Source organism: Takifugu flavidus, chromosome 20, assembly GCF_003711565.1.
Source record: "Takifugu flavidus isolate HTHZ2018 chromosome 20, ASM371156v2, whole genome shotgun sequence".
NCBI lineage: Eukaryota > Metazoa > Chordata > Actinopteri > Tetraodontiformes > Tetraodontidae > Takifugu > Takifugu flavidus.
Window position 1 is genome coordinate 5,661,102 of NC_079539.1, and position 26,298 is coordinate 5,687,399.

The window sequence follows — 26,298 nt, forward strand, 5'->3', positions numbered from 1 at the left end:
AACAAAATATTATCTGCCATGGGCTCTCTGCTCGTTTGGACTTCAGCAACAACATGGAAAATTTATAATGTCATTCCTGCCTTTTGGCTTTATAACTTTGCACCTTTTAAAACTAGAAGGGCCAAGTGTTTCTTTGTAAGATCTGTTGGCCCTGAGATAAAATTCGGAACCTAATTTTGATCACCCAGCCACAACTGGGGCTCTTAGACTGTTTTATCGACATAGACGTACAATCTGACAGAGCGATCTGCTGCAGCTACAGCTATTCTGTTGTGTCTAAATAGAGAAGGATGACATGAGTTCACTGGCAGACAGCCAGAACCAGGGCCCAATGACATATCCGTCCGTCTATGCCAAGACCTGCATTAAAACGCGCACATGCGGGTGTGAAACAGCCACAAACAGAGATTTAAGAATCCCCCCCAACGAAAAAGAAAAGTCTCAACTGCCTCTCCGTGGCATGCATTGTTTTGACTGTCTCCTAAAATCTGCACTCACTCACTAAAACTGGCGCACAGGTGACATGGTGAGTCAGTCTTTCTGGGCAGGAGAATTCCTGATTTATGGCTTTAAACCACCACAAGATCAACAACTGATTCCAATGGGTGTGACACATGTTTCTGGATTCTTAAAGTCGAAATGTTCAGTTCAGCATAAATGTTAGTAGTGCTGTTCAGTTTCTGCAGGTTATTAATGCGGTTCATAAATATCGATTTTGTTTCAAAGTCAATTAAAAGTTAAAATATCTATTTAAGCAGAATGGAAATAAGCTAAATGATGTAACGGTGAACCACCAGCACAATATTTTGTAGAAAAAAAAAACTGCAAGCAATTCATGGTAAAAAGCAATTCTATAACAATTACATAATAAACAATTCTTGGTTTTATAAAAATGGACAATTTAAATATATCTTTTTAGCGCGGGCAACATACTTAAATGAAGATCACTGGAGCTTGATCATGCAGTTTCCGTTGCAAGAAAATTATTTTAATGGTAGTAGTTAACTTTAAAAATATAAATGTATTCAATTAGCAGCTTCTCATTAGAGTTCTTTGCCTGGGGTAACTGTTGACTGTACCATCTCTGTCAGACAGGGGTGGCATTTCTTAACTGCCTAGACTAAAATAAAGTAGTTCTTAATGTGGATCTCGTGAGACATATTCGTGATATTTGGTTTATAATTAAACTTAGGTGACTAACACGATTGATGTGAGTATGTGTTCCGACAACATGTAGCGCAATGAGTGTATAAAATCGAGCTTGCTCCCCGGATGGGCTGAATAGAATAGAACAATCCATCAGAGTGGACAGCCCAAACTCGGACGATTAGCAAACAACTATCAAACAACAGCAGATTGACAGCCGTTTATGGTAGCATTTTGTCTTCACCGGTAAACAATGTAACCAAACGAGGGGGTCACTTTCGGCGACGACTGTCAGAAACACATGACAACCAACTTTGGTTGTTGTGAGCGGCGCATCATGGCATCTCAGCCGAGGTAGGCAGCGGTAGCCGCGGCTAGCTTAGCTGGTAGCTGCATATCCAGCTTGGCTGAATGTTAATTAGCTGCTTGTGAGTTAGCTAACTCACAAGCGGTGCACTTGTCGAGCCTTAAAGTTAATACTTTACTTCGGAACTCTGTAAAAGTTCGAAAAGGAAGGCGGTGCACGTTCGGTTATTTTATTTGCTCAGTTTAAAAGTGTTTTTTTTAGCTTCTTTTTTTTAAACTAGCGCTTCCGAGTGGGAGGTGGAATCAGCTGGAAAGAACAGGCTGATGTGATTCTGGCCGGTTTGTCAGTGGGGGCTGTTATGTGATTGCAACATTTGGGTTAGTTTGCTGGTTATATTTATAGTATGCGATCACTGTAGGGGTCTCATTAACCATGTTTGCCAAAGTTTGCATTGGGTAACGATTTGGACTAGAATGTAGCTCAGACGCTGGGTCGGTTAACCTTAATGTGCATTTCTCACTTCGATCCTCGATCTCACTTCAAATCTTTGTTAATTGATGCGTTGAAGACATAAATGACTACGACGTGTCAAAGTTGCTGCTTTGGCTTGGCCACGCATGTTGGATGTTGCATCGGGAGAGCACGCAGATTGTTTTACTGGCATTGATCACTGTCTTAATGCAAAGGAACCCAGTCTGCTATCATGTGCATTGTATGTGTGATTAAACCCTGTTTGCAAAGCTTCAGCAGCTGCAGGGTGCGTGTGCGCAGTGCGTGTGCGCAGGCAGCGGACACAGCGTTGTTTTCCTTCTCATGAGTATCACAACGTGCAGTAACCTTTAAAAACGTTGTTAATCATTCATAATCGATGGAAGACTTTGATCTCAGGCACTAGTGATCAGTATTAAAATAGTTTGGTATTTGCCAGCTGCATGTTGCCATATTAGTGTTGTTACAACAGGTAAAACATAGTAGAATCAATACAATAATAAATAAAAGCTACAAATTCTGCTTGGTTGCCATCCAATCGCTTCTAATTTTTCCATTATATTATGACAGTAATCAAGTAAAGAAGAAATGATAATAAAAAATCTGTTTCCGTTCATTGTACTGCTCCATAAATCTGTAATTCAGCATAAGAATCGCCTTGCTGTGGGCTTTATGATGCCTTCCAGATGCCAGTAAAAAATAGTTTATTTCCATCTGGTGTATTTCCTTTTCTGCTCATCGATTTCTTTCAGCTTGGTGAAATGTTGTGCAGAAAAGAGCGGCAGTTACAGGAATATTTTAGCTTGGTTTGGAATCAAACTTGGAAAAACGGTTTTTGGCTCTGGACAGAAATGGTTGAGCAAAGTCTCATTTAAAATCATCAATCTTTAAAAATGGATGCAAAACATGTGGTTCTTGTTTAATTTGCAGTATTTAGCCTCTTACTCTTTGGTATTGGCCAGAGATGATTGGGAATGTATACACAGATGTCCATATCAGAATTAGCATGGAATGTATTCCTGATGTGTATATACCTTCATCGGCCACTTTATTAGGCACACAGTGTTAGTAAAAGGCTGGAATCCATGTTGGAAACATTCCTCAGAGATTCGGGTCCATATTGACATGGTAGTGTCACGCCGTTGCTGCAGCTTCGAATCTCCCCCGTCCCAAAGGTGATCTATTGGATTGAGATCTGGTGACTGTGGAGGCTACTGGAGTGCAACGGACCTGGCATTGTCCTGCTGGAAGTAGTAGATGGTAACGCTGTGGCCATAAAGGGATGGACGTTGTCAGTAACAGTACGCAGGTGGGCTGCAGTGTTTAAATGATGCTCCTTTGGTACTGAGGGGACCAAAGTGCCCCCAGAAAATATCCTCCACCCCATAGCATCACCACCACCAGCCTGAACTGTTGATGCAGGCAGGATGGATCCAAGCTTTTATGTTGTTTGTGGCAAATTCTGACCGAACCATCTAAATCTTCCAGCTGAAATCAAGACTTGTTTTTCCAAGCTTCTGCTGTCCAAGTGTGGTCAGCCTCTGTGAACCGTAGCGTCATGTTCCTGTTCTTAGCTGAGAGGAGTGGCACCGGTGTCGTCTCCTGCTGCCGTAGCCCATCTTCTGCAAGGTTCCACGTGTTGCGTGTTCAGGGATGGTATTCTGAATTCTTTGGTTGTAATGAGTGGTTGTTGGAGTTACTGTTGCCCTTCTGTGGGCTCCAAACAGTCTGTCTATCCTGCACACTTTGCTCTAACAAGCAATTGAACAGGTGGATCTAAAAAAGCAGCCGGTGAGTGTAAATATCTGAGATGGTGTCAGATGATGTTGCACAATTTCATTTAGCAGAAGAAAGTAGTTATTTTCACCACCGGTGTCATATCAGGGGGAATAATAGTTGCACACATCTGCATATTTGACACCGTCTTCAGGGGCTAGACGGAACAGATGCCAGTCTCCCCATGAATCCTCCAAACATCTGTTCCGTTTAATTACACTCGTCTTCCATGATGATGGACGCCATGTTCTCCCAGTAGAATGCTGACAGTGCTGCTCGGGTCCCAGGGGAGAAACGGGTCTGGGGTAACATCATAAAGCCGCAGTCATAAAATGGTGTAGGAAGTTTCAAAACGACTTGAACAAATGCTGTTATAGAGGTGTGATGATATGATGCAGCGCTGACTTTAACATGTCATTATTTGGTGACGTCCTGCAGTCAGTACAACGAAGAAAGGAACCTCCTTCGCCTGCGAGCATGGGAACAGAGGAACCAAGAAACAAGCCAAGCCAAAGAACAGGAGAATGTGCCCCTCTTTGGGGAGCCATACAAGGTACAACCGGTAGACTAAACTCAGGTTATGCTGCAACATAGATGAACTATTCCAGATATGGCTGATGATACCACGACTGTTTAGAACCACATTCAGAAAAAGAATGGTCTATCACATGATCTCAATTGATGGGAAAAGATGGCTAAGGACTCTATATCTTACTGTGAACATGCAGAGAAAATGGACAGGAGTGTTTTCAGTCTTGAGTTCTTGGTTTTTCCCAGAGGCTGCAAATAGCCCTCTCAGCCTCATGGTTAATAAGATAGGACAGGCTGGATGTAGCCTGAGAGGCAACCAAAAAGGTCAGCGAGTCTCTCTATGCTGCTGCTTGTAAAGCTTAATTATTGTAAGTGCAGTGGCTGTGAGCACTTGGTATTTAATCCAGGCAACTCTGACCAACAACAGCTTCTCCTTTTTTATTAACCCTCTCTAAAAAATTAAAATACAATATAGATAAAGAAATAAAATAATAAAAAATATATATGATGCTGTGTTATTTTCAGTAATTAATAAAGACTCGCACTTCAAAATAACACACTGGTGCAATTTAGATAAAATAACGTTGCTTTAGACATTTTAAATATTCCAAATCTGTGCATATCCTTTGACCTCTGTGTCTACTTTGTTTTGTAGACAAACAAAGGGGATGAACTTTCCAGTCTGATCCAGAGGATGTTGGGCAGTTATGAAGATGTGAATAATCCCAATCCCACCGTCACGGAGCCTTTACGCATTCCCACATATGCAGCTTTCTCGCAGTTGGATCAGGGTCAGAAAAGTTTGGATAGTCAAGCCAGACCTCCATTCCATAACCAGGCCATTTCCTGCCAAAGCCAGAAAGCCCCCACCAGTAATGGCTGTCCCCCTCAGCCCTCACGGACATCTGGTCCTGCTTCATCTCCAGACCGCCGTGGGAGTTCTTCCACTTTCTCTAATGTGTCTTTAAACCACAGTCAGCTCAGCCGCATGGTCCACTGTCACCAGAAGAGTGAAGCCCACCTCAGGGAACGTACCGGCCTAGCTCAGGAAGTGTGCTCTCAGTCCCCCACCAAGTCCCTGTCTCTGCAGTGTCCCAGAGACCTCGCTAACACCTGCACGAACAAGGACACTTGTGATAGACTTCCACGGTTAAGCTCCTCGGAATGTCCTGGCTCTGGGGACGTTTCCACACCGATTCCAAGAGATCCTACCAAAGATGCCCCTCTCCCTCAAACCAACAAGGGCAACACTCTCCCCTCTCAGACCTTCCCTTCACTGCTGTGCAAGCAGCCCAGTGTAGTCATGACCCAGAAGCCCACGGCCTACGTGAGGCCCATGGACGGCCAGGACCAGGTGGTGAATGAGTCCCCTGAGCTGAAGCCTTCACCACAGCCTTATGTGCCTCTGCCAGAGCTGATCAACAAATCCCACTTGGACAAAGAGAAGAAGCTGCCACCATATTTGGAAGTGAGTACTTTGGAAATTGTCTTCTTTTAGAATACGGTGTCACCACCTCGCTGTCGGGCTTGAGCTGTCATGTCCTTGGCGGGTGCCAGCATGGCGCCTATGTGTCAAGCGGCCTGTGGTTTTTGTTGTTGTGTGTTTATGTGACCTCAGCTGCCTCAGATAACTTCACCCGTGGGCTCAAACAAAACAATAAATGAGCTTTGTCACCAACTTGCATAACGTCTCTCTCTGGGAGCACATTGATTTTCTGACTTTATCTCAAACACTGTTCATTCAGAAGGAAAATGGGGAGACCAACTGAACTGCATTCACACGCGTAAATACACACACATGCACACTCACTGACTGTTTTTCTCACTCTGAGGATGTGATCCTGTCAGACTTGGCTTTCTTGTACTGTCTGTCGGCAGGAGTCTAGAAAAGACTGCTGCTGTGTAACTGCTGGCATGGTTGTGAAAACATTTGTTTAAGGTTAGGTATTGGATTGAAAGTGTTATTTCCTCGGAAATTGTTGTAAAATGACAAATCTTTCAGGTGGATGGGCTTAGTATACCACGAATAAGCCAGCAGAGCCTGTATGGACTCATTTAAAGTGTTGTTTCAGTGTCTGGAATTTCCTTTTTAGGCTGAAGGCCCAGGAAGATGAGGCTAATTTAGATGCGTTAATCTGAAAGTCATTACAGGCACTTCAGAAAAACAAATTCAAAAACAAAACGTTAATGCTGAAAGTTGAGCTGTTTCATGATTGAACGCATTTGTCACCTAGCCTGAACCTCTGTCCTACTGAAACAAATGACCAACAATTGTTAAATCCTTCCTTTTGTTCAGTTGGTTGTTTTTTTTAACCTTCTTTCCATCTGCAGATGATTTTGCGCAACTTGGCTCTTAAAGTAAAAGTTGTATCCCTGTGAGTTATTATAAATTGTTCACCGTAAACTCCTGTGAAACATAACCCTTTAGGCTGTTGCTTCCTATCACAATATCATTGTTTTCTGTCCTTCTTTCATGACGTTCCTTTCTTTTGTGCAGATAAGACCAAATGAAGCTCATTGTGTTGAAGACATACTAAGGGTAAGTCTATTTATCCATCCATCCTCTACCGCTTATCCGGGTCTATTTAAACACAGAAAAAGTCTTTAATGTATTGTTTTTCGTCATTAATGCATTCATATTGCAACATAAGGCACAAAAAAAATGTAATTTGGTGTTTTAGAGATGTTACATTCTCAACCCATGTTTTTTTTGTGTGTTTTTAAAAAAAACTAAAATATTTGATTGTACTGATAAAATGCCAATTTATTTGATTTAGAAGCTCGTGATGTATAAAGGAAAATGAATAGAGTTATGCTAGGGATGCAGAGCTGTCTGTAAAAGCTGTTGATGGTCAAGTCTTGCTGGCTGTTTTTATTAAAATGGGCAGTGAAATCATTCAGCTTTCATGCTGAAACATGTTCACTATTTTCATCTAGAGAACAAACACATCTATAGTTTTTCACTTTAAGAACACATTTAAGCAACAGCCAATAAGCTCTGCTTCAGGTTTCTTTAGCTTGGAGCTAGATTTCTTTATCTCTGTGATTCTGGACATTGTTGACTGAATTCCTTCACTCTTCACATGTTTGAGTTCTTAAAGATCAACATGTGACCACGGACTCTCACTACCCTGTAGATCTGGCTTGACGCAGGTCCTTGAAGAGTTCAGGATGGCCACAGAACCCTCAGCAGACTGACATTTGTATCCCTAACCTTCAGAAACACTCACTCTGTTAAATGCTCTCTACAGGAAATGACTTGCTTCTGGCCCCCGATCCTGACAGCTGTAAACAGTCCCAACACGGGCGAACCTTCCAAGTCCCCATTTCAACCCAAGGTAATGACATAACAGCAATTTCGTCTATCTTTTGATTTGATTCTCAGAGTTTTGGCCATAGTAGAAGGGTAGTAACACTGCCCTCTATCTTTACATAAATATATAGTTTCTGGATTGAGTTTTTTTCTTTCATCACAGGGAGCAGAACATGTTTCCTCACATCCTGGACAAAGTGAGTAAAAAAATAAAGGAAAGAAGCCAATCCTTTGCTGCATCTTCCCTTTTTTTCCTGTTTTACCCCGCGTTGATGTGTTCTGTTCTTTGTTGTGTGCCATAGAAATGGGATAGATATCCTCCTCATCATCGCACCCATCTTAAATAATCTTTGTTTCCAATGTTAAACCTTTTATTAGTGGTTGATATGTAACATAAAAGCTGTTCATTAATATTCTGGCCATCACCACATCAGAGATTCAGCTTTCGCTCCCATTTCATTTCCTATCGGCTGCTCACTGGCTGTCTCCACAGTTATTTGCTAACCAATGCTGATAAAGGTTTGTGGCTGCCTCGGCCTGCGTGTCTGCATGTGGAGTATATTTGCATAGCAGCTGTGGACTTTGCAATAATATTTAGGGAACAGATTAATGTTTTACCAGCCAAACTGTAGTATTGAAACATCAGCTGGATTTGAACTCCACGGATGCAGCGATGCTCTGATTGCTGCACAATTAAACTTTACTCTACTTGCTCCTCTTTTAGTTTCTTTAAAAATAATTTTCTTTTCCCTGGATGAAACGGGCGTTTAAAGCAACCGTTGTTATGATTTGAACCGCTCAGGCTGCTGTGGGGTTGGAAGGTGTCCCTTGTGTTGATCTGCCTTTTGTTCCATTTAGCCGTCATTCCTGAAAAGTGTGACACATCACCTGCTGATTCATCCCAGCACCTGCAAATCCCCACACAGCAAAGCTCTTCATGGTATGCGAAAGCCTGCGAACCACAACAACCGATGAGTGAAAATAATGTGTCTTTGATTCGGACGTTTGTGCTTTTCTGTAGTTCAGTTAAAGCGGCGCATTCCAGAGGGCTGGAGTCGCCGAGCTCCAGCGACTCGGAGAGTAGCTCCAGGTCTGACTCAGACGGTGAGAGTGCCATCGAGGAGCCGCCACAGTGTCCAGGGAGCAGCTCGATGAAGGCTGAGGTACATTTCATAGGCGGTGTGATCACAGCAGTTTATTGTGTCTTTTTTTAAACTTGGGTTTATTTTAGCAGTGCAGCAGTCCGGCAGCAAAACATGTGGATTGGCAGCTGGGGAACTGGATCCCATCCAGCAAGCAGAACTCCCACGCTGAAGGTCACTGCGACACACGCGGCTCCGACAGCCCACGGCCACCTCAGAGCGTCACAGAGGTGGTGGAGCCCAGCTGGGAGTCAAAACCTCAGCAAGAATTCACCAAGAGTGCCGGAAAGCCCCACACCTACAGCGAAAGACATCAGGATCATTATAAACAGGCTGATAACCCACCAGCCCCTCCATCCAGCAGTGGCGTGACCAGCTGTAGCCACAAACATTCATGCCCCACGAACACCTCAACTTCAGCAAAGGCAGGGAGCATTCAACCACCTGCCTGTGTCAAGTGTGAGAAAGTTGGAGCCGTGTTAGACAAAGACCCCTGTTTCACAGTTAGGCCTAAGGTCAAGACGAAAATGGCTCCCAGCAGGAAAAATAAGGACCGATGTGAGACTAAAAAAGACAATAAGAGGACTTCTAAGCATGCGTCGCATGACAAGCTTAAGGCTGGATCAGAGTCGGAGGTGGCGCTGGTCTTGTATGGTCATTGTCCATCTTGCGGTGTGCAGTATCCAAACTCCTGCCCCTGCCCCACCCACAGTCCGCCACAGCCCGACCAGCTGTCTCCCGCCCCACCAATTAGAATCAGTTGTAGCAAATCAAATTCCGACGTCGTTTTGCAGAAGGGCACAAAGGTTCCTCCCAAAACAACCCAAAAGCATCTGGAGAAGACTCCCCAGAGTTCGCGAAACTCTCACAGGTTTCCGAGATCTCTGCTGGTGAAGATCGATCTGAGTCTGCTCTCAAAAGTGCCCCAGATCTCCAGGAATCATCGAGAGAGCCTCTCCAAAACCAAGAGATCTTCAGCGGTCAAACAGCATGACGGAAAGAGCAGTGAAGCTTCTACAGCACAGAAACTTGGCAAAAGCAGCGAAAAGAGTAACAACGTGAGAAATGACCACAAGCTGATCCAGTCAGGGTTGTGACACAGGTCTGGGTTTATTTGAGCGTGTTTTACCTTCTTTTAGGTCAAGGTGGACAATAAAGTTGTTCCTAGGAAGAAGCCACGGCTGGAAAACAAGAATACCTCATCAAGTCACGCCTCTGTAAAACTGGAGTAGGTCCTCACTCTGGCAACATCCTTTTCCTCTCTTCCTGCCTTTTTTATGACTCCGATCACGTTTCTTTATTCCCGCGTCCTTGTAGAACCATCAGAAGCTCAGCGGAAGACCGGGAGATAAAGAAGGCCAAGAAAACTCCAGTTCCCCAGCAGCAGCATCCAACAGCCAAGCAGGCCTCCAAAGACAAACGCGCTTCCGCGGGATTCCCAAAGACCAACAAGGAATCCTGCAAGCACAAGGCCAAGGACTCCAGAAAGCACAAGAGGAGCAGCGGAAAGCGCACGGAGCCGCTCCCTCCATCAGACAAGGTGACCGACACGAGCACATTTCCATATAGAATCAAGACGGCTGCTCTTCTGACTGAGCATCCAGCAAGAGTTTGAAAATACAATTTTTGCAGAAGACTACAAAGAGCAGCATTTCTGCAGAGCCCAGCGGGAAAGCATTGACACAGAGGCCTTTGCTCAGACCGGAGGACAGGTAAAAACCCTCCGTGCTGACCTCTTCGTTTTACCGAATGTTTCTATAAATGACACCGTGTACGGAGCTGCAAGCGTCAGCCAACCATGGCCCAACCTGCGTCACGACGCGTTTGTCCCCAGCATGAATCCTGGCCTCTGTTTGACTCCTGTGTGACCTCTGCTGTCTCCTCTAACTGGCCTCTATGCTTTGACGGCTCCTGTGTGCACAACTCAGATTTACTAACCCAGAGTTCTAAATTAGTGGCCACTTTTGTGCAGCCCCTGTTAATAAGAAAGTGACTCCGATCTGCAGGCAGTATCCAGTGAAGCACTACATAAAGGAGGCTAAAAAACTGAAGCACAAAGCTGATGCAGAGGTGAGTCTGGATAAAAGAAGTGCCGTCGGAGCAGAACTGGGTGGAGATAAATTGCTGTGTGCTCTCATCTTTGCAGTCGGATAAACTCTGCAAAGCTTTCAGTTACGTGGATGCGGCCATGTACTTTGTGGAGAGCGGCATCGCCATGGAGAAAGATCCCCAGATTTCAATGTCTTCTTACACGATGTTCGCAGAGACCGTGGAACTACTCAAGTAATTAAATATCCTCATAAGTATTGGAGGACTAATTACAAAGGGGGGGGGTGATTGTTGGCTTCTTGCTCAAAATGGATCTGGATGTGTTCATTAGACTGACATTTTGCTCTCATAGGTTTGTGCTGAAGCTTAAAAACTCAGTGGACGCCTCTGCGCCATCCTCAGAAAAAGACTTTATTGTATTATGGTGAGTTTTCTCTTTTTTCCATTGATGTTATTAAGTCTCAGGTTTGGATTCGAACATCAGAGGAGTCAATAAATCCACTGAAATGATCAAGGAAGGGTATTTGTTTTCCAGTTTGAAGTGCCAGTCTCTCTTGCATATGGCCATGTTTCGCCACAAACAGAGAACAGCCATCAAGTATTCAAAGACCCTGACGGACCACTTCAGTGTAAGATGTCACGTGATCACACAAATGGAGTTCAGTAATCCAGCAGTGGATGTTAATCCTCTATTGTTGCCATGAAATCTTTCAGAACGCTCCTCAGAGAACACAAAGTCCTCTTGTCATGACACCAAAGTAAGTGTACATTTGGACTCATTCTCTCGGTTACCACGGATTTGCCATGTCTGTGATTTTTGCTTTTGCTCCCTCAGCATCAGGGGCACCCCCTCCCCCATGCCCAGCCTGCCCTCCCCAGCTCCAACCAGCTCAGGTTCCAGCTCCAATCACAGCGTAGACGCAATCAACGCCTTCGTGAGCGTCCCGCAGGTCATCGAGCAAGTGGCTTTCTCCTACGTCAACATCACTTCGCTGTTCCTGCGAGCTCACGAGATCTGGGAGAAAGCAGAGGAGCTGGCACGTAAAGGCAGCGGTAAAGTTGTGGGCCGGGGCTTTGAAACTAAGTAAATAGCATGAATTTGTAGTTAGCTAACCACTTTGGTGCTATAAAACCTGTGTTTTTCCCAGGCCTGTTGACAGAGCTGGACACAGTTCTGGGCCCCTTGAACCTGATGTCCAGCATGACCTTTATGGTGCGATACACACGGCAGGGTGTCGACTGGCTGAGGCTGGACTGCCGAAAGGGAAACTGAGCATCAACCTGCTGCTGCTGGCGGAGGAGGAGAATCCGCCTCCGATCTGCCTCTCGATCCTGAACGGCTCGCCACACTCCGGGACAGTCGCCATTAGCCTCACTTTAACAGGACACTAACCCATCCCTCGGCAAGAGAAGGTAGACGTTGTCATCTTATCTCGCACTTCGTTATTTTTTCTACTACGTCACCAGTAACGCTGTGTTTCATCTTTTTTTACCTGCCTTTTTCACTTCCTCTTACATTGTCGGCTGCTGCTACAGGAGCATTTCTTACTGAAACTTCTGGTTGTTCCCATTTTTCCCCCCTGATTGCATAATTGGGGTGCGCTCACATGAGTCTTAGTTTACTCTGTTTTTAGGCATTAATATCAGTGTGAGTGGTTAAAACCCCTGTGAAGCTAAAAGCACTTAAATCATTGTTCAAGTATTATGTCTATTTTTTTTTTGTTTTTGCAATGCATTAATTTATTTTGCCTTGTTCCGTCTGAAATCTCTATTTCCCATTTGTGCTGACTGGGAACAACATTATGGAGTCTATATGAGTCAACACTTGGATAATGTTCTTGTCAAATTAGCATTGTTTTTTTTGTGTTTTTTTTTTTGCCAAATTTAAAGCTTTCTGAGCTGAAACGGACTTTACTAAATGAATATATCAGTATAGAGACTTTAGGACCATTTTAGGACTAAATGCAGACTGACTAACTTATAAACTGAGGTGAGACACTGGTTTGTAGCAGTTTGATGCAGCTCAGGACACATATTGCTGCTCTTTAGCTGTCAAATGAGCAGTGAGGAGTTGTCAGATGAGCAGATTTCTAATTTAAAAAAAATCATTTTTAATCGAAGAGCTAAGCGGTTATTTTGATTTACCCTTCAGGTGTCGTGGAACCGCCAATCACAGAATGTAGTTTGCGTCCCCTTCGTTTGTTTTAAGCTGCTGTTATTCCTGCGTCTCCCACATTTCAGTTGAGATTGGAATTGTTTGAGTAGACCTGTGGGATTTAGAACGAATAGCTTCCAAATGAATACATATTTTTGAGCAGATGTTTGTAGATAAACTCGGCACTTTTCAGTAACATCTTTGAATTCACTACTTCTTCGATTCCTGAAGGGACACAGAAATAATCGGTAGGAGATATTGATGAAAGGAATCATTGCTTCAGATTTTTGGAGAATCGTTGGGTTTTGGAACTTAACTTGGTTGGTGTGTAGGTACACTAAGGGCTAAGCGAGGATCACAGTCTTCTAACTTTATTTTGTCACAATAATTAATTTTTTCAAGTATAGAGAGGACACTGGTGCCATAAGATTTCTTTTATATGTGGATCATCAGCAGGTCGCTTTAGAAATGATCTTGCCAAGGATGTCTGCTGCTCGTGAGGAATTTTAGCATTAAACAGCCGGAAATCTACATCTCCAACGGTTGATCTTGTGTTTTCAAACATGTGGTTATACATCAACCTTGATTGTTGGTGCTTTATTATTGATTTCTCTGCAAGTTTACACTTTGTCCAAATGATTTACTGGAAAATGTAAGGAAGCTTTTTTCCTTTTGTGAGATTTGTAAAGAATTTGTGTTGCAGTGTACAGAAATGAATAAACACTGAAAATTAGTTCAACATTTATTTTTTTCCCCCTCGAAATTTAGTTCTTTAAGTAATCATCCAATTACTGTAAACATTAAAAAAGAAATGCTGCACTTGAAAAAACAATGTACTGATGGAATTAATCTATTTACAACAGAATTACAGCTTAGAAAACCCTGGTGGCCTTAAACCACATTATTAATTTTATTTTCAAAAAGTCATTTTGCACTATACAAAGGCTGAAGAGCAATTTATGTGTCTGATTCTCCTCCAAAGTTGGGGTTGGTGAACGCAGGCTGCAACAGAACGGAAAAAGACTGAGTGTTCATATCACGGTGAAGGTCTTGATCATCGCCTAATCAATAACTCACCACATCGACACGATTGGCTGCTCTTGTTGGCAGGCTCAGGCCACTCAGCTTATATCCCCGGACTCCCAAGAGGTAGTACAACAGCCCAGCGACTAGGGTAAAAACCAGTACGGCTGCGATGATGGCGCCGGCGATCACCCCCCCGTCTGTGGCGGGAGGCAGAAACGTGTCAAAAGCAACTGAAACATTTTGGTCTGACGCCTCCTGATGATGCTGTCAAATTCTTAAAATTCAAAGGGCTAAAATTTACCCTGCTGGCACTGTTGCTGTAGTTACAAAAACATTTTAAATGGGTTCAAAATACTTGCACTCACTGTTGGGGCCACCAGGACCGGGGGTGGGAAAAACCGGATTCCCGTTGTCATCTGTCGTGTGGTCTGAGAGGCGGAGAAGGTGTTAAACTTTGAAAACTGCACCATGCGTGCCGCTGAAATAAGCAAATTGATCCTTACACTGGTGGTGTCGGCACACGAAGCCTCTCTTCTGCAGGCAGTTGTTGTCGTTCCAGAGTCCGTCCGGGTACATCTCCACGCAGTTCTCATCAACGGCGTTCCCGGGGTGGAAGGCTGCATTGGGCTCTCCGTGTGCCCAATTTAGGAAGCCCAGAGACGTCTTGTCCGTCCAGGCCCAGCCAACTAAAACAAGGAGGTTTCCGGAGTGCAAAAAAGGTCAGTGCACATGCAAAACAGGCGTAGGTGACACTGAAATGGATCCGGCGGTGCTCACAGTTGCTGTCCCTGGTGAGGCCGATCCAAATGTTGTGATATTTGGTGTAGTTGAGGTTCCTGACGAACTCCACCTCCGCCCTGCTGTGGAGAGATGCCAGATCTCCCCGGATCGACTGACAGTAATGGCGCGACTCCGGCCAAGAGAAGCCTTGCTGACCGTTGTACACGTGGTAACAGTAACGGCCGTAGGGGTACCAGAACGGCAGACACATCCCGTTACCTGGCGCAGGTGTCGGCGGTGGACTCTCTGGAAGATGTCGTAGACAATAGATTTAGTTGTTTTGTTCTTAATGGGGGTGGGGGGGGCCCAAGACCGGCCAGTTGGTGTGGCATACCTGAGCTGATCTTACAGATGTAGGGTTTGGCCAAGTCGCACTTTGTGTCGTTCCAGGTCCCGTGGAACACCCTTCCACCATGTATGGCTACGCAGCCTTCATCATTAATGTTAGAGGGCTCTCCTGGCCCCCACTGGGTGAAGAAAACTGGCCAGCCATCCGTCCATGTGTAGGAACCATCATCCTACAACAGTGTGAGACTTATTGATGTGAACAGCACTTGTTTATTATTATTATTAGTAATAAAGGCTACATGGTTCAAGTTGAACACCGCTGCATATACCAACTTAAATGTGTGACATTTGTTTTTAGCTCATTTAGGATCAGCTGCACAACCTTCCGTCTGAGTCCAATCCAGGAGTCCATGCCATTCAGAACGGCTCCTGCCAAAAAGGCCTGGTCATAGCTCATGTCGATGCTAGCCAAGTTGCCTCCTTCCTGCACGCAGGCCGCCTGAGCTGCATCCCAAGTCGCTGGCTGCTCCACCAGCTTGTAGCAGTTGTGGTACCAGGAGATGTAACCATCGGGACAGGGGCTCTTGGTTGGAGGTGGGGGCGCGATGCTGCTGGCTGAAGTGGTAACGGGTGATGTCAGTGACGCTGCTGCTTGTCAAAGGCGAAACAGAGCAACTGGAGCGTCTACTCACATTTTATCCTGGAGCAGACGAAGCTGTGGGCTTTGTGACAGGCGTCATCGTTCCACTTCCCAGTCACCAGGTGGTTGTGAGCCATGGCCACGCAGTGCTCCTGTCCAAGACATCAAGAACAAGTTAGTGATGACCCCCTATTAACACTGCGCACGTTTCAGGACACAGCTATAGTATCCTGACCGTTCCCTCTGCGTTGTTGGGCTCCTTGTCGTTCCAGTTGGTGTAGAGCACCGGGCTCACCCCATCGCTCCAGGCATACTGATTCTCTGCCAAGAGGTCGGACAGGCCAATCCACGTGGGGAGCATCAGGTCCCTCAGGTAGCTTGACACAAAATCTGTGAATGACAGGCTTGAAATGTAAAAAACAATCTCTCCCTCCTCTTATTTATCACGGGGGCAACTCACTGTTCTCATACTGGTTGTCAATAACAGCCAGGTCTCCTCCCTGCTCTCTGCACCAACTCCGCGCATAAGTCCAGTTGGCTTTTATATCGTCTTTCTTCCCTTTGAACAGGAAGCACTTGTTCTTGAAACGCATCCAACCTGAAAGGAAGTGAAGCGAGTGAAAGCTCCGTGGGTTTATGTGTAAAATAATGACTGTGCGAGGGCTCTCAGCGCCGTATTCTTTTCACACTTGAACCACAGATGTTTGTTGTAACCCAATAGCATTGGAAAACAGACCTTCGGGACAGTTTCCCTCCCAGGGCTGTGTGGGTGGAGGGTGGGTGTGGATGTCCCCGGGGCGCTTCTTACAGACGTATCCTGCCGTTCTGCCACAGTTGGCGTCGTTCCATACACCTGAAGGAGCCGGACGCTGTGGTCAGCTTCAGTGCAGCAGACCAGGAATAAAGAACAGGCCTGTACATTTGTATAGAGAGTACCTTGATGCCTATTCATCTGGACGCACTGTTCCTCCCCATTAGCATTGTTGGGCTCTCCGTTACCCCAGTGAGTGTAGGACACGGCGGACCCGTCCACCCACCTGTGCAGTTCAAACGGTTAAATTCAATCTGGGGAAAAGGCTGAAACATTTTTCAGGAAGGGATGAAATCTTCAGGATTCATGTACACATTCTGGGTTTTTTTTGGTCTGGAAACCCGAAACTGCTAATTCTTCCCTATCTGTGCTTCACCTACTTGTATTGTCCATTTGCGACTCCAGCCATTATCATTCCAATCCAGGCTGATGTGACCTTGCCTGTCCCCACCTGGAAGAACGGGAGGACTATTACCTGGTGCACCCGTCACAAGGTGAGGAGGACGCAGAGACGTACCATGCTGTTAATATAGGCCTGTTCATCTTTGTCGTGGATGGAGGCGAGGAGGGCTCTTTCGTCACGACAGCGTCTCAAAGCTGTGGGGAAGTCGACGGCGTCCGTGTCATTGTAGTAGTAGCAGAGGCCGTTTTTCTTCCTCCAGCCGGAATTACTTCCACATTCAGGGGCTGAGAAGACAGACTGTGGCTAACTGCTCTGGCAAAAAAAGATGCTGTTAATCCAGGTGCATTGTGGGTACAGTACCTGGGACAGGTGATGGAGGCGCTGGTGGCAGGACCGGATTCTCTCCTTTGGCGATCATGCATATCCAGTCCTGGTGGGCGTCACAGTTGAGATCATTCCAGGAGGAATAGGAACCGTTGGCGTTGGTCACCATCTCCACGCAGTCCTCCCTGCCATCGTGGTTGTTGGGTTCCCCGGGGCCCCAGTTGGTGTGAGACAGAGGTGTGCCATCGCTCCAGGTGTATCCTGTGGAAATGGAACCATCGCGTGTTGAGAACATGAAGCGCATTCTCCTACCCATCAGCCTTTGCAGCTAAAGTCTGGCTCACCTCCCTCCGTGGGATTGCTCTTGAGGCCGATCCACTTGCTGCTGGCTTTGCTGTACTGGGACAAGAATTCCTCCTCTTCTTGGTTGTGGATGCTGACCAGATTCGCTCCTCTGGCTACGCAGTCCTCATGAGCTGCTCCCCAGCTCTTCTTCTGGGACCAGTCCACGTTGTGGAAGAGCTAAAAATAAACCGGCACAGGAATTCAGCGTTGGAAAGTTCACTCACGTACGTGCCGTTCGTTGGAGGGTTACTTTGTAGCAGTTTCTGAAGTGCGGCTGGGCCGTCCAGCCATCTGCGCAGCCTTGTGATGGAGGAGGAGTCGGGGCTTTGGTGGGTGGGGTGATGTCTGGCCTGGATTTCTCACAGAAGAAGAAGAATTTCTCTGAGCACTGCTTGTCGTCCCAGAAAGCACCAATCTTGTCGGCTGCCATGGCCACGCAGGATCCATCTCCACTATCTGGATACAAACGGACGCTGGAGTTTCCAGACTGCGCTGACATCAGGACGTGAATCCCTGTCCGCACCATACCTGGCTGCTCTTTGTCCCAGTGTGTGTAAGTGAGCGGTAAGCCGTTGTCCCAGACATAGTCCACACCTCCGGTCGGGCCTCCATGGGCACGCAGGCCGATCCACCAGAAACCAGTCTTTCCCGACAGCGCCACCGTGAAATGCGCCTGCTCATACCTGCAGCAAAGTGCACGCGGACAGATCGTTTAATAAGGTTTCAAGATGTTAAACATGGTAGAGCTCTCACAGCAGGGGGCCTGGAAGGTGTCAAACATTAAGCAGCAACAGTGAAACGGTAAAAACATGTCATATGTCTCCACTGTTGCTCACAGGTCTCCGACGTGCACCAAGACGCTGTCCTGCCCTTTACAGAAGTCTTTGGCATCTGACCAGCTCCTGGCCGTCTCCTCCATCCAGTAACAGGAGTATTCGTATGCATCCCAGCCCTGACACATGAGAGCCTCGGTAAACACCAACTGGGAGTCCAAATGTATGCATCTGTGCTGTCACATGTCTCTCCAACCTGGGGGCATCCATACACGGTGGGCTGCACGGAGGGCAGTGGGTAGTGCGCTTTGGGCATTTTGCACACGAAGGTATTAAGTTCCGTACAATAGACGTCGTTCCATCGGCCAGTCTGAAGCAAAGATACAACAAACATGTAAATAGGTTTTTTTTCCTTTATCCTGGATACATTTAAGCATGTAGATTTTTTTCCTCTCTCACCTGGTAGGACATCTTCACACAGTCCTCATTGAACCCATCGTGGTTGGTTGGTTCCCCCAGGTCCCAATAAGTGAAGGTCACCATGTGCCCGTTGGACCAGGTAAAGAATCCAGGCACAGCCAGGTCATTCATACCGGTCCACATATCACTGGTGGCTGTAACAGACAAAACAAATTGTGTGTTCCAAAGCTATTCATTCATCGTCCGGGTTCTTTTTCCATACCCATGTACATGTAGCTCTCCAGCCAGCTTTGCTCCGTCATCGACACGATGGACACCAGGTCGGCCCCCAGGCTCCGGCAGGATTCCCGAGCGTAATGCCACGTCTTTTTCTCCTCAAAAGGTTTGTAGCAGAAGTCCCCAAACTCGTGCCAGTCGGGCCCTGAGCACCTAAGCTCTGGAGGAGAGCGAACGCCGTGTGTGAAACACCGGCGCGCACATTCAAAACGGAGGGATCACGAAAGCCGCTCAACTCACCCCCGTCGGCAAAGGTGTACGACACGCCGTAGTTCCCATCGTACCTGTGTGATAAACACTAAACTAACACCCAGGATCGCTGCAGAGTGCAGAGGAATGATTCAGGCCGAGATTTGGCAACATACTGTCGGGAAGTGATGCCGTTCCTGGTGGAGCCGGCGTAGAACTCCTTTCCTGCTGTTTTCAACAGAGTACAGTCGCCGCCCAGGTCATTCAGCGCCACGCCAGCGTGGATGGCAGCTGCGCAGATGTTTGAGTCCTGTCGGGGGAGGTCAACATGTTAGACAACAGATTTGATGCCTAAATGCTGTGTGGACATCGGCATAACGCACCCCGCGGTATTCCGTAGTGCCGTAGACAGTGTAGTCGGAGTGGGCACATTTCGCAGGGCAGTGGACCCTGAGAAGTGGCAGGAAAGCAAAGACCAGGTTACAACAACGCCCCACAGCTGAAAGGAAGGTAGAATATACAAGTTTCACTGACGTCATTTTATCGGTGGCAGAGCTGAAGTTGGGTTTGGTGTCGCACGTGACGGCATCTGTTGAGCCACAAAGGGTGGTGAGCGACCGTCAATCTGGAAACAAGTAATCGTGCGCTGTTCTTACAGTCTGGTGTGCACCCCAAGACGTCAAAGCGAAGGCCCGCTTGACCGCTGAACTCCAATGGGAGGATGCGGATGTACTGGGCCGACACTGGTGTGCCCAGCAGCTGAGTATCGGGAGTGTTTCTGTCCGTGGAGCCTGGGAAAAACTGGAAATCAAAAATGGATTTAGGGATCATTTGGCCTCTAAACTCAGTGTGCAGGGATTTCGCTCACCGTGCCATCGGCTGTGTAGTCGTTCCAGGACGCTCCGTCCATACTGTACTTGAGTTTAAACTTGGTGATCCAGTGGTCACTTTGAGGACAGCCCTGGATAACTATTCCCGTTACTTTCCTAATCTGGTTCAGATTGACCTGGATCCAGCTTGAAGTGACTGCAGAGGACAAAATCCAACCTCAAACCTGTCTTTTTTTCTTTCCTATAACTACAGCGTGGCACATGTTGGAGCTCTGCGCTCGTTACGTACTGGTTCCTGAAGGCATCCAGCAGGAATTTCCATTCAGCCGAGCTTTATCCGGAGTGTTGCCGCCGATGGAGGAGGAGGCGGAGAGCTGAGAGTCGGTAATGTTCCCGTCCTCCACGCCCAGGCCGTGCAGACACACTGATGGACAGGTGCCACAGAACCTTCAGCTGCCATTGCTCACATCCACATTGGCTGGGTCATAGCGAACCATTAAAGACCATTTCACCTTTTTGCTCACAGCTGTAGATGATCTCAAGATATTTGGAGACATCGGGACACTGGTCGGTCTCCACGTGGGCGTACGCGAAGCAGAACGGACGGTTGTCACACATCTTCCTGTAGCCAGGAAGGACGCCTTCCACCGTGCAGGTCCCTGCGGGACAGCCAGTAGTCCTGCTTAGACACACTTTTTCTCACACTTGTTTTTATGTGAGGGTGCAGTTCCACCTTCTGATCCTTCCAGCTGCGGACAGATGTCTGCATTCCTACGGCCGTAGAAAGCCGACTGGATGTTGATGACGCTTCCCTCGGGACAGTGGAGGACGGCGGATGTGTCCTGACACACCACCGCCGTATAGAAACCTGCGGTGGGGACGATTGTCTGACATGTAGCTCTGTAGTTGCAGGAAAATCCTACATTTATTGTATTTTATTTATTGGTTTGCAGCGTCGTTACCTTCGTGAGGGGGTGGAGGTTCTGGTGTGTTCCCTGGAAAAGAGAAAAATAAGTCTAGTTTTAGCAAAATGTAAATGTAACTCTAAATGCTGGTTTCTGGTTATCAACTACAATAAAAAGAGTTTCTCACCTCTTCGTTTGCAGATGTATCCTCTCTTGTACTCGCAGATGTCGTCATTCCAGTAGCCGTCGTTAATATATATAGACAAGCAGTCTTCACCGTATAAATCATCTGGGTTACCTGCGAGGAAACGAGAGACGTTCAATTTCAACTTTTATGCCTCAGTCTCAGAAGAAACTTATCAGTTTGCATTTATTCATGTTTCCTTCTGGGAGGAAGAACTGCTTGATTTTTCCAAAGCCTCCCTGAAGTATTTAAACATTTAAAAAAAATAATCCTGCTCTGAAACATACCGGCACTCCAGCGAATGTATCTGAAAGGAGAACCATCCATCCACTCCCAGCCGCCTTCGGTGATGGAGTCATGACCGCCCATCCACAGAGAGATACCGGTGGGACTATGCTGGATCACACCTGTTGTCCCACAGCAAAATATACACATTCATTCATGCTGCCTTTCGCCGGTGCACTCATCTAGATCCACAAGAATAAAACCACCGCATTCAGACTAAATATACCAAAAAGTCAAATGTAAACCCTTAAGAACTCACGGTCGCCCTCTGGTGTTCAAAAAGCATAAATCCTAAAGAGAAATTTGCTTCTGCCGATTTTAAAGTAGCTCTTATGATGATTCAAATATAGTTTAGAATCATTGTGCATAAAGCTGATGAGAAAACTGTGAGCTGCTACTCACAACAACTACAACTGAGCTGTATTAAGCATTAAAAAAAACAACATGTCAGTAAGATGGTCCCACCCTGGATGAAGGCCTGCTCAAATGGATCTGTGATACTGATGAGGTCTCCTCCCTGGTTGACGCAGTCAGCTCGGGCCTCTGCCCACGTCCTCATGGACAGGTAGTTGAACAGGTAGCAGTAGTCGTTATACGGGTCAGATGTCCAAAAGCCGCATTTGGTGTTCCATCCTACGACAAACGCACAGTTTATAGTCGGATAAACGGGGCCGATCAGGTGGCGAGTCGGAGCTGGTGGAGAACCAGCCTCACCTGGTCCAGAGGTGGGAGGCTGAGGAGGGGGTCCTTGTCCCTTGGCTGTGAAAAGAAGACGCACTGATAAAAATGCTACATAAACAGCACAGAGGACGCGGGAACACGTCTCCATCCGAACCTTTTTTGCAGATAAATTCCTTTGTAGACGTGCAAAAGTCATCGTTGAGCTTCCCGGGTTCGTGGTGGTTCATCCCTCGCAGTTGCACGCAGTCTTCGTTGTCCTGCCAGTTGTCCGGCTGGTTGGGTGCCCATGGGACGAAGTCCTGAGGGAAGACGGAAACAGCCGCTACAGTGCGTCTTCAACACAAACTCCTGAGCCAATCTTCAGTGGCTTACTGCGGGGGTCCCGTCCGTGTAGACAAAATGATTTTCATTACTGATGTCATTCAGGCCTATCCAGGCTGCTGCCGGCATGTGAGCTGTGGAGAAAAGGGGACGCCGGACCTCGCTACTCCTCGTTTTTATACAGAATTTTGTTCACTGGCTTTGCATCTTTTCGTGGCTGCTCACCAGTTATGAAGCTCAGTTCCTCCTGTGAGTGGAAGCTGGCCAGATGAGCTTGATCTCTTTGGCACTGAGTTTCAGCATCATTCCAGTTGCTCACCGACTCAGTCACAAACTTATAGCAGAAGTCGCCGTATAACAGATATCCCAGGTCGCAGTGGGAATCTGAACCAACACAAGGACGCAGTTATTACATGGTTATAAGCATGGGTGAGGAGGACCGGTTCAGAGGAGTCCCACTGACCAGGCGTGGTAGTCGGCTTGGGGTTCTGCCCCCCCGTCAGCTCGCAGATGTAACCCAGGCTCTTGAAGCAGTTGGTCGTTTCCCACAAGCCGTCGTAATTTCCTGGAAACAGAACGTCAGTGGGTTCTGACTGCAACGCCACCTCAGCCCCGCGTTTCGCCCACTTCTCACCTGTGAAAATCTGCCCACAGTCCCAGATGTTGGCAGTGTTTTGGGGCCAGCCGGGACCGTAGTTGGAAAACTTAACTTCGGTCTTATCCACCCACCTGAAGTGACCGTCTTGGTCCATGTCTGGTAAAGCCCGGTGAGAGGAATGTTAATGAAGGAGGACATCCAGTGAAGAGTAAAGTGGGAATAAAACCAGTATAGCATGTTGGGAACCTGATAAACCGATCCAAATGTCAGGAATGTCCACCTGATGGAAGTCTGGAAGTTTCCCGTTGATGAAGAACTGTTCTTCTTGGCTGCACATAAGTGGAGAAACGGTCAAGGGCAGCGTGGAGCTGAAATGCTTTTCAAAGATTAAGTCATTTTATCAAAAATGGATCGATAAAGTGCAGAACTAGTAAATAAAACCAGATGCATCCTTTATCATTTCAGTGAGGGTTCCTGTTTATATAAGCTTGTTTATGGAATGAAGCCACGCCGGTTTTAATGGCTTATGAATAATAATGAGACTTATTGGGTAAGTTGGTTCTATCGTACCTGTTAAGGATCAGAAGGTGAGCCCCCATGTCGGAGCATTTGGTGTGGGCCTCGTGCCAGGTGGTCAACAGGTTGGTGTTACTCACCAGCCAGTAACAACTGCCGGAGAAACTCGCCCAGCCGGCAGGACAGATGGCTGCAGGTCAAGAAACAACGGCGTTTAAAGCAGGGGTGTCCAAACCCGGTCCTCAAAGGCCGCAATCCAGCCGAGTTTTGTGTCCTCCGAGGCAGAAAACCACTTTCACCCAGGCAAGAGGGAACCCAGGTGAAAGGTCATCTACCTGGTGGGTCATAAGACCCGGCAGGATGGACCCTCGCTATGGAGGAGCGGGTTTGGACGGCCGAGCTTTAAAGGGGAAAAAAAACCTCCAAAGTTCAGAATGAAGGAGGGAGGATGTGGCTTACTGTTGAGAGGCCGCTTGCACATGTACGGGCGCTCGTATCTGCACACGTGGCTCCTCCATTTCCCAAATTCATCGGTTTCGTCTTTGATGATGGCAGCACACGAGCCGGCCTGCGCGTCACTGCGGAGAAAGGAACATTTAATAAAAAGGTGAGTGCACAGACTCCCGCCCCCACGCGGGGAACGCCATCTTACACTGTCGGCTCGTTGGCTGCCCAGTTGGTATGAGGGGCCGATTGGGCGTCGGACCAGGCGAACTGTGTGTTCCCTGCTTGGACCTGACATGAAATCTTGCTGCATTTCTGGTAAAAACAACAAAACAACAGAAAGGACATGGATGAAGCGGACACACTCAACGAGCCTCTTGAACCGGTCGAGGTCCCCTCACCAGTGTGGAAAAGCCAATCCAGATGTCAAAGTAGGACGGGTCCAGAATGGAGGTGATGTACTGCTCCTCGTGTGGGGACAAGACAGACACCAGGTCCCCCCCTTCCTGCACGCAGTCGTACCTGGCCTCCGACCAGCTCTTCCTGGTGTCTGCCTTTAGTTTGTAGCAGTCGGAGCCGTACTGTCTCCAGCCGCCCGTCAGGTCGCACTGCGGCCCAGGATTGGCTGCAGAGAAGCGCTTTTAATACGGACACGCGATGAGCCGTCGGCCTGTGAGCTGGGATCTGACACTTACGGTTGACGTGCTTGCAGATGTATTTCCTCTTAACGTTGCAGTTTTCGTCGTTCCAGTGCCCGTTGCTGTATCCCACCACCTGAACACAGTCCTCTGCGCCGCCCCAGTTATCAGGCTGGCCCTGCATCCAGAAACTGAAGGGGACAAGTAAAGGCACATCAAACACCGTCCTGCTGTCATGCAGGAGTGAATTACATATGTTTTTAGACTGCTTCAATCACATACGACAGATATTCTATGTAGGTGGTGCCGTCGCTCCACTCCCAGGTGCCCTCCACCACTTGATCATTCAGGCCGATCCAGAAAATATCTGCACCGATTTGTGTCCGCAACCACAGCTGGAAAAAAAAGACATTAATATAATTAACAAGAAAAACAGTTTTCTAATGCTTGTTTCCAGATGCGTCCTCATTTCACCCTTTCGTGGATGTCCTGAATGCTCATCAGGTCGCTGTTTTGCTCCAGACAGAAGGCGTTTGCCTCCAACCACGTCTTTGTATCATTGGAAAATAAGTAACATCTGTCCTCATATTGCCTCCAGCCTGCTTGGCACTGGCACTGAGCTGATGACAGGAATGAAATACACTGTTACTTTAACACATTAAACTAAAGAAATTACCATAAAATATCCGATTTGTACATTGTCTTGATGTACAAATACTATTTAACCTTAAAAGCATTTTCAAATCTTAAAGGATTCTTTTTAAAAATGGGAAAAATGTATTTAAAAATGTAATTTTTACCCCAAAACAGTCCTGAATGTGCCCATGGTTTAATTTACAATATAAAATGGACAGTAGCCAAAATGTTAATCAAATATCTGTACAAATAATTGATTAAAGTTTGTGGTGGAGACGAACGTTCAGATGATGCTGATGGCCCCCATCATAAAAGTCCCATGACACAAGAACAGTTCAGCAACGCTCAGCATTTCATACAAACGTTAAATCCCACCGATGTCCGACTTTTACCCGAGCACATCTTTTACTTGACATGTACACAAATGTAAACGGACCAGCGTTCCCGATCAAAAACATAAATGACTCACCAAAAGGAAGAAGAGCAGCAAAGCTGAGCAGCTGCAGCAGCAGGTTTCGTCTTCCGTCCATGTTTATTTACCTGTTCACCTCTTCAGGGGTCTGCTCATCCTAATTTTAAATCTATTTTTTTTCCCGATCACTTGCTGACAGTTCTGAGGTTGCCGGTTTGGTGTCGATGTGCTCAGGCTCAAGGCTGTCACGGGTCTGAGCAGCTCCGCTCTGACTCAGGTCTTTTCTGCATCCTTCCAACAGGTCCAAAGGTCAAAAACAGTATAAGGCCTGTGACCTCTTGGCTAATTTTCTTTATTGCAATCTATAAGTGGTAAAACTAACATAATAAACTGCGTTTCAGATTTTACTTTAATTTGGGATTAAAAAAAAAAAAAAAATCACTACGGATAGAACTTTAATTGTGAGCCTGCCGATGTTTTTAATTAGGTAAAAAAGCATTCACCATATGAAGGTAGTGCTTAGGTCTGATATAAAACTTGAATTTAAACCAATGTAGAGCCAAGAAATGACTTTTGTGTGCTTAATGCTTAAAAAAAAAAAAAAATAGCATTACAAATGCGTTTGATAAATATATATATATATGCATATTATATAAGCAAGCCAC

General features: G+C 46.5%; 2 protein-coding genes across 7 annotated transcripts; one reads left to right on the forward strand and one right to left on the reverse strand.

The window, feature by feature from the left end:
• Positions 1 to 1,261: 1,261 nt before the first annotated feature.
• Positions 1,262 to 21,108, forward strand: aff1 (AF4/FMR2 family, member 1). 6 transcript variants are annotated; one of them, XR_008947798.1, is made up of 26 exons: positions 1,262 to 1,500; positions 4,157 to 4,271; positions 4,905 to 5,717; positions 6,747 to 6,788; positions 7,501 to 7,587; positions 7,726 to 7,759; positions 8,421 to 8,502; positions 8,584 to 8,725; positions 8,794 to 9,762; positions 9,844 to 9,932; positions 10,022 to 10,244; positions 10,337 to 10,416; positions 10,711 to 10,774; positions 10,851 to 10,987; positions 11,106 to 11,177; positions 11,289 to 11,382; positions 11,468 to 11,511; positions 11,589 to 11,806; positions 11,902 to 12,166; positions 13,891 to 15,242; positions 15,361 to 15,816; positions 15,915 to 16,015; positions 16,859 to 16,947; positions 18,364 to 18,857; positions 18,995 to 19,100; positions 20,267 to 21,108. XR_008947798.1 is itself a non-coding variant. In XM_057019881.1 (19 exons), the coding sequence occupies exons 1-19, from the start codon at positions 1,448 to 1,450 to the stop codon at positions 12,024 to 12,026; spliced, it is 3,483 nt and encodes a 1,160-aa protein (XP_056875861.1). In that variant the 5' UTR covers positions 1,262 to 1,447; the 3' UTR covers positions 12,027 to 13,641. The 6 variants fall into 6 exon arrangements, 1 of the variants encoding a protein (XP_056875861.1); XR_008947796.1 differs by lacking the exon at positions 16,859 to 16,947 and having other exon boundaries at positions 18,364 to 18,496; positions 18,765 to 18,857; XR_008947797.1 differs by lacking the exon at positions 16,859 to 16,947 and having other exon boundaries at positions 13,891 to 14,653; positions 15,105 to 15,242.
• On the reverse strand, positions 13,638 to 25,751 carry LOC130517622 (macrophage mannose receptor 1). The gene is made up of 50 exons (XM_057019625.1): positions 25,691 to 25,751; positions 25,060 to 25,205; positions 24,868 to 24,980; positions 24,643 to 24,776; positions 24,349 to 24,572; positions 24,156 to 24,262; positions 23,963 to 24,081; positions 23,558 to 23,693; positions 23,234 to 23,316; positions 23,024 to 23,143; positions 22,853 to 22,954; positions 22,615 to 22,773; positions 22,441 to 22,523; positions 22,223 to 22,367; positions 22,102 to 22,146; positions 21,853 to 22,020; positions 21,390 to 21,509; positions 21,106 to 21,216; positions 20,976 to 21,008; positions 20,747 to 20,881; positions 20,526 to 20,672; positions 20,303 to 20,437; positions 20,052 to 20,209; positions 19,840 to 19,984; positions 19,718 to 19,772; positions 19,567 to 19,633; positions 19,360 to 19,493; positions 19,235 to 19,278; positions 18,981 to 19,154; positions 18,758 to 18,912; positions 18,555 to 18,668; positions 18,362 to 18,477; positions 18,054 to 18,208; positions 17,776 to 17,981; positions 17,525 to 17,702; positions 17,217 to 17,441; positions 16,971 to 17,140; positions 16,834 to 16,904; positions 16,579 to 16,679; positions 16,379 to 16,495; positions 16,103 to 16,240; positions 15,878 to 16,032; positions 15,695 to 15,794; positions 15,385 to 15,617; positions 15,049 to 15,232; positions 14,712 to 14,960; positions 14,438 to 14,620; positions 14,300 to 14,362; positions 13,986 to 14,131; positions 13,638 to 13,910 (listed from the first exon to the last, which is right to left on the reverse strand). The coding sequence occupies exons 1-50, from the start codon at positions 25,749 to 25,751 to the stop codon at positions 13,866 to 13,868; spliced, it is 6,507 nt and encodes a 2,168-aa protein (XP_056875605.1). The 3' UTR covers positions 13,638 to 13,865.
• Between the last annotated feature and the right edge of the window lie 547 nt (positions 25,752 to 26,298).